Source organism: Populus nigra, chromosome 4 (genome assembly GCF_951802175.1).
Source record: "Populus nigra chromosome 4, ddPopNigr1.1, whole genome shotgun sequence".
Classification (NCBI taxonomy): Eukaryota; Viridiplantae; Streptophyta; class Magnoliopsida; order Malpighiales; family Salicaceae; genus Populus; species Populus nigra.
Genome location: NC_084855.1, coordinates 15,090,862 through 15,098,059, shown reverse-complemented (window position 1 = coordinate 15,098,059; position 7,198 = coordinate 15,090,862). Strand labels below are relative to the sequence as shown.

Genomic DNA, 7,198 nt, shown 5'->3' with positions numbered 1-7,198 from the left:
TTTAGTTGCTCTTAATTAGAATTCCAAGTAGTCAATTTATAATTCAGCGAAGCCTTACTTATTTTTGCTCCTGCTGCAAGGATCCCATCTTGATATCACTTCCAACCATATTTCCGATGCTTCAAGCTCTTACAATTAATATATGCTCTACTTTCCAGAGGTTTTTTTGGTTGTGTAAAGCAGAGCATAATGTTTGAACCTAAAATTATTAAAACTGCAAAACAGAAATTGGAAACTGGTGTATTTAATAGTCGAAAGAATTTGATACTCTTAAAAGAAATCATGAAATGCGAAGATTTGTTCACGACTAATCATGGTTTTGGAGATTTTAAAAAACTATTTCAATCTAATAATTTAATTTTTTAAATAAAATTTTGAAATATAATATATATTATTTTTTAATATATGTCGTGAAATCTATTTGTAAGTTTGTTTGGACAGCTGGTGAGGGTGAGGCCTTTTCTTCTGTAGTAATACTTGCAGCCCAAGGGTCAACGCTACAGTGACAAAGAAATCATGTTGAGGGCTGGTCTGGAGCACAAACTTGATATGAAAAATGGGACTTTGTGACAGAGAAGATGTGGTCAGAATTTATCCCACCAAGAATCCAAAGGAATAGAACAGAGAGTTGCTTGGCTATAACCTACTAGGTCCTCCACTCTCAATTGGGAAAATTACGAGAGAGTGAACACTACTGAACAGGGTCTGAGTGCTTTCCACAGCATAGATTTCGGTGGGCTACTGTTCTTCACGTCTGCCACTATGAAATATAGGGGAGCTCAAGTCCCTTTCTAATGATTTCTGTATCTCTGTCGGTACGCAATTCAGAGAAACATTCCAATAGAATAGCTTGGTTTATATGTGTATGTTCAACTCTTTAATTCCTTGCAAAAAGAAAGCAGTTGCTTGAGACCAGATGATTCGAGTTTCGATTGGACAAAGGAGTTGACCATCAAGAAGCTTTGATTTTACTTTATTGAGTAGGATGGAAACCATATCATGAGAAGCAGCTACCATGCGTTCCCATATGAACAGTCCCAGTCAATCTTGCCATATGCACCACAAAAAACCAGAGGACATCATGAATATTAGTTGTAAATTTACCATCATTCTCCACAACATCCATCTCTTTCAGATGAATCACAATCACTCAAATCAATTGACTGTATAACAATTATTACTTGTGACGGCAAGTTAAGACAATCAATTTAGATAAATTAAAACAAAATGGAAATGTAGAATGAACTGGGAGTTGTACCGACATGGGAATCAAGAACACTAGTGATCAGCAGTGAGAACTGGCATACTAAGAGGCATATCTAAATGTTGATGGTGATAATTTGCAACGTCCTGGTGGCTGCTAATATATTCATTTGGAGATGGGATAAAGAATCATCAAAATGATAGGTCTAAGCCTCAAAAAAGTATACAGAGACTTCCAGTACTGCAGTTGTTGTAATTAAAGTTACAAAGAGAAGAACAGTGATGGTAATAATATTGTAAGTGAACAAAATGATGATCGAGTACATGAAAAAACATGCTTGACTTCGAGTTGTCTAGCATGGTTGAATAATTGATGATGACCTCAATATATTAAGAGAAAAAAAGCCCATCAAAGTGAAAGATTGAGATCTAAATCTTGATCTTGCCTTTTCTGATCTGTTGTGGGTTGCTGTCCTTCATCAATATTCTTAGAGGAAGAAGGAGGAGGAGGTGGGAGCATTTCAAAATTGCCTCTGAATTGCTCATGATGATCCTCCTCGGCAAAATCTTCCCAGGTGAAAGATGGGGTCCAAGTTGATTTCATTTCTTTTTCCTCCGCTTTCCCTTTCCCTTTGGAACCACTCAAAATTTGATTATGGACATCTCTTATATTTCTAACCAAAGTGTAAAAAGCGTTGATCTTCTCTTCTTCTTCATCAACCACCATATTTCCCTCTCTTCTTTCTCCTTCCATGCTGTACTTTCTCTTCATTAATAAGGTGCTGGTTCGTATATTTATTCTCGTGCTCTGTGCTCCTTTCTATTAATTAACAGGTAGAAGGGAGTGAATATATATATTCTTCCATGAAGATGGGCACATAATTTAACAAGTATTTCTGGACCGAAGCTGGTAGGAGAAGTTTCTGAGAAACACAAGGAACTCATGAAATGACCAACTTAGCCTTTAAGAGTATGTGGCACAACAACCTCAATATTGGAAGTACATGATCATCGGTAAACGGAGGGGCTTATGACATCACCACAGTATCCCATGATGACTTCACGGAGCAGTTGCACCGGCGGGGGGGCTTGTGTGAACATACTGTTGACACGTAATACACGTTACTTTAGCAGTCAGCATGCCTGTACAAGTGATGCAGTTGAAAGGCTTATCACCATTTACCTTGTTGACAAGTAACAATGACTAATACCTTGTTCATCTTTGTATTTTAAAAATAATTTTTTTTATTTTAAATTAAATTTTTTTTGATATTTTCATATTATTTTTGTCAAATACAAATTTCATTTAAAAATTTAAATTATTAAGTGAGGTTCTGTCTTGTGTTTAATTTTTATTAAATAAACACGGATGGTGAGATTCGAACTTATAACCGTTTGGTCATCAAGACTCTGATATCATGTTAAAGAACCAATTCAACCCAAAAATTATAAGTTATTAGATGAGATCATAAAATATGATTTATATTATTCTCTAATATATAAATAAATAAATAAATTATTTTAATATATTTTTTAATAAAAAATACTTTAAAAAATAAATATTACCACCCTATTAAGCACTCTAATGTGTCATCTTTCTTAAATAATCAATGTTATATATGATTACATGTGAGACAAAAATGGGCCTTCGGTTGATTCCAAAAAAAAAAAAAGTAGTGGAGACAATGAGATCTTTAGGTCTCCATGGAAAGGTCTTTTTATGTTGCCTCTTGGTCTTGTTCATCTACCAAACTTAATAATGCCTTTTACTTTCTACACACTCAAATGTCGTCAGCATCTTAGAACATTTAATATAGCTTTTTGAATATTGCTGAAGTCAATAAAAATCATTTTTCATATGACATATTTTTATATATAAAAAAAATTATTTAAGAATATCTATTGTATTTTAATATATTTGATATTAATATAATTATTTGTTAATTATAATTAACTAATACAATTTTAATCAAAAAATTTATACATAAAAATAGAGCAATATATGGAGATGTAACTCTTTCCTTGAAATGATAAAAATAAGAGATGAAAGTCTAGATTTATTGTCGTTTTTCTCTGGAAGATGCCCTTCTAGCTAAAGGCCAAAAGCAAATATTAAAATACTTAAAGCATCAAAGATGACATTACCTCCGATTCTTGTTGTCTTCCCACTTTTCACTATTTCGTTTTAATTTTCTTTTCGCACTTTTTCTTTTCTTTTTTTCTTTAATCTTTTACTTTATTTGTTTTAAAATATGGTTGCAGTTGTTTTTCAAAATATATTTTTTATTAAAATATATTAAAATAATATTTTTTTTCATTTATTTTAAAATTACTTTTGAAATCAGTGTATTAAAACATCCAAAATATATAAAAAATTAACTTCTAATAAAAACTTAAAATTTTTAAAAAACACAGTTTCGTCATATTTTCAAAGGAATCTTTTATCATACTGTGTGTTTCCTGGGCCAGCCGACCTGAGCAACAAGATAATGGGCCTCTTTGTTATTTGTTTTTGCTAGAGAGGTCCACCGGACATGCTTAAAAAGAATATAAATCTAACTTTTTTAAAGAAAAAAAATATGTTTAAAAAATATAAAAACCCTAATATTATTATACCTAACGGCTTTTCTTCAGGTTAACGATGCCATATGATTCCTACTTTTGTTATTATCACGGCCATCGTTGCCATTATGGATCAAGACTGCCGTCCATTTATTTTTATCAAGGTATGCGACGGCGAGGCAAACTCACCTCCCTCCAGTAGCGTGGTGAGGGTGTAGAGAAGTTTTAATTTTTTTTGTTTTAAATTAATTTTTTTTTATGTTTTTAGATCATTTTGATATGTTGATGTCAAAAATAATTTTTAAAAAATAAAAAAAATATATTATTTTAATATATTTTTGAATAAAAAACATTTTAAAAAGCAACCATAACCACACTTTTAAACACGCATAATTTAAGAAGGTGTTGGTAATTATGGTTGTGGTTTTAAAATGTTTTTTTAAAATATATTAAAAAATATTTTTGATATTAGCATATCATAATGATCTGAAAATACCAAAAAAATTAATTTAAAGAAAAAAAATTAAAAATTTTTCAAATTTTTTTTAAAAAAGCAAAAATAAACTGTTAAAAGTGTGTTGATTGTTTAAGGCTTCATTTGTTTGACGGAAAGTGGTTTTCTAGAAATCACTTTCCAAGCTTTATTGTGTTTGTTTGTCTTTGGAAAAATTAGTCAACAAAAAACACTTTCCAGTCAAAGAAAAATTTAACTTGGTTTTCAGGAAAGTATTTTTCTTTTATTTTGGACGGAAAACCCCTTACAGAAGTTATGAAAAATTTAGAAATATTATATTATTTGCTAATTATAACAAATTTAGTCATCAAACTTTTAATTATTATATATTTTGTTTTGAATTCCTTACCTGAAGAACAACAACGATTGAGTTTATTAATTACAATTACAAAGACTCTAGACCATGTGGTGGTATAAATAATGTTCATTGCTCAAAAAAAAAATTTTATTTTAATCTTTAAATTTTTACTTCGCACAATTACATTCTTTTTGGATATAATTAAAGAATAATTGAATCAAATTTGTTGACCGAAGACAAACTTAAAAGATAAGGGATCAAAATATAAAAAAAAAAACACCACGAATAGATGATGCTTTCAAAGTTATCATAAACAAGTTTACTTTAGTCTTCAAACTTTACAAATTATACTTATTCTAAAAAATATGAACAATAAACTTTACATATTCAATTTCAGTACAAAAATTTATTTATTTTTATTTATTTAGTCTCTAGTTCAAGAGAGGAAAGAGAGGATATTGAATTCCGATAATAGAGAGAGAAAATTAACATTAACATTGACACTGATTCTAGCAATCAAAATAATCAATCTTGGTGTCAAAATATTTCATTTGATTATGAGAGTTCAACTTAGGTGTTTTTCACTTTAAAATTGTCTTAAAAACCAAATCCAAGCTCGAGAAAAGTTTATGTATTCTAGTTTTTGTTTTGTATTTTTAAAGTTATTTGTGGGTTTTTCAAGTTTTTAGGCTTTTTTTATATTGAAATGGGTTTTCATGTCAAAAAAGCATAAGCTTGTTTTTTTCTGGCCGCTAAGTTTAGGGAATACTAGGCAATATATCATCTAATTTTTTTTAAAAAAAAAAACATTAAGACAAATGATCAATTGTAATTTTTTTTTAAATAAAAATAGGGTTATTGTGCAAGCCCTTTCTAAGTGAGCCAAGTGTTGGCTTGATCTCTTTCATTTTTTTTTATTTTGACTTATAGAAAAAATCATGCTTTTTTAATTTTTTAAATAAATTTTAAATTTATATCAAAATTAATGCTCATTCTCTCTTATTTTTTATTTTTTGAATTTAGTATTTAAAAAAAATGGTTTTTTTTAATTATTTTTATATGTATTTAATTTTTAAAGAGATTATCTATAATTTTTTTATGTTTTATATAATGGAAAAATATTTTAAAGATAAAAGCTATTTATTTTTAGATATTATTTCTAATAAGTGCAAACTTGTGAGAAAAATTTATATGTATATTTATTTTTATTATTATTTAATTAAAAATAATAATTGTAATAAACAGAGAAATTTTATTGTACTTGCAATTAATGAGCTGGATAGAAATCAAAACCAAATTAAAGCCCAAATGGGATAATGAAACACAAGTCCAACTATTGCAAAGCTGACCAGGCCCAGTAAATCTAAAATGTTCCTTATTCCACTCGATTCTCCTCCTTTGACTATTCCTAGTCATCGAGACATGCTTTGATTTCATATGCATGTTCCTTATTCCACTCTCAAATTGTAGAAAAAATTAGCTCCTAAATTAAAAATGAATTGGGATTTTCATTTAATGACTAAAGAGCCTTTATATTAAATATTAAAAGTTTGCATTAATTGTTTTTTTTTTAAAAAAAAAACTAGTAATTTCATATCTTCTTTCCCTTAACACTGAACCTAGCTAGCCTCCATCTTCCCTTTCATTTGATCCCTCACCAGCTACCATTTTCAGCCGTAATAAACCCGCAATCTCACCAAAAACTTCTTCATGTGCTCTGATTCCAATACATACCTGAGAAATCAATAAAGGTTATTAAGATTATTTTTGAAAAGGGTTTTTTACACTGTTGGTGTTGAATGATTTTATTTTTAAGGAAATGAAATCAAGATAAATGTAAGATAGTGGCAACAAGATTGAAATCAAGCAACAGTTGGATGAATCCTTCAAAAAATGACATGCCTAATGGATTAGACTAGAAATGATTCAAAATGATCAAATGTGCAAGCACAAGGACGAAACTAACTTATAAGACAAGGATCGATGACAAAATGTAAAAGAAGTATCAATGATGAAAGAGTAAACTTTGCACTCAAACATGCATAGAGTGGTTCAATGACCCGTGAAAACCAAAAGGAAGGTCTAACAAAAAGTATTGATAGCTACCTTTAGGCATTAATGTTCTTGCTGCTTCCGCAAGGACCTACAGAAAACATGCAATGAACAAAAGAGAACAGGAGGTCCATGTCTTCGGACAGAGTTCTTTGATCGCTAACAAAGCTGGAAAGGTAGTGACCCTGCTGGGCAAAAATGAGGTTAAAAGGTGTTAGAAAAGCGCATGTAATGAACACAAGATGTGATGGATGCAATAGTTGTGGCAAAAAGATGGTTAAATTGCTAATAAGCAGCGAGCTTCTATCATGATAGTTTTCAAGCATGCTATGTAAGCACTCAAACCATATTTCTTTATGCTTATAACTCAACTGGTGCGGGAAAAACCAGGCGGCCTGAAAAGGGATGGAATGAGAAGAAACCAAAATAAAGTTCTTCACCAGGAGCAACAAATAAAATGGCATTGGAACGACGACACAACAAAGCCATTGAACATTGGTTAGATGATCAACAAACTGATTCCTTTCTCTAAGAACATGGGTAATTTCCTATATGACATTTGCAATCCC

At 30.2% G+C, this 7,198-nt stretch overlaps 1 protein-coding gene across 1 annotated transcript; it reads right to left on the bottom strand.

Moving 5' to 3' along the window:
* Positions 1 to 1,612: 1,612 nt before the first annotated feature.
* On the bottom strand, positions 1,613 to 1,957 carry LOC133691718 (protein NIM1-INTERACTING 3-like). Its single transcript, XM_062112325.1, has one exon. It carries the CDS (start codon positions 1,955 to 1,957, stop codon positions 1,613 to 1,615), a length of 345 nt encoding a protein of 114 aa, XP_061968309.1.
* Between the last annotated feature and the right edge of the window lie 5,241 nt (positions 1,958 to 7,198).

Coding starts and splice junctions, on each gene's coding strand:
- LOC133691718 (XM_062112325.1), bottom strand. CDS start 1,957: ATGGAAGGAGAAAGAAGAGAGGGAAATATGGTGGTTGATGAAGAAGAA.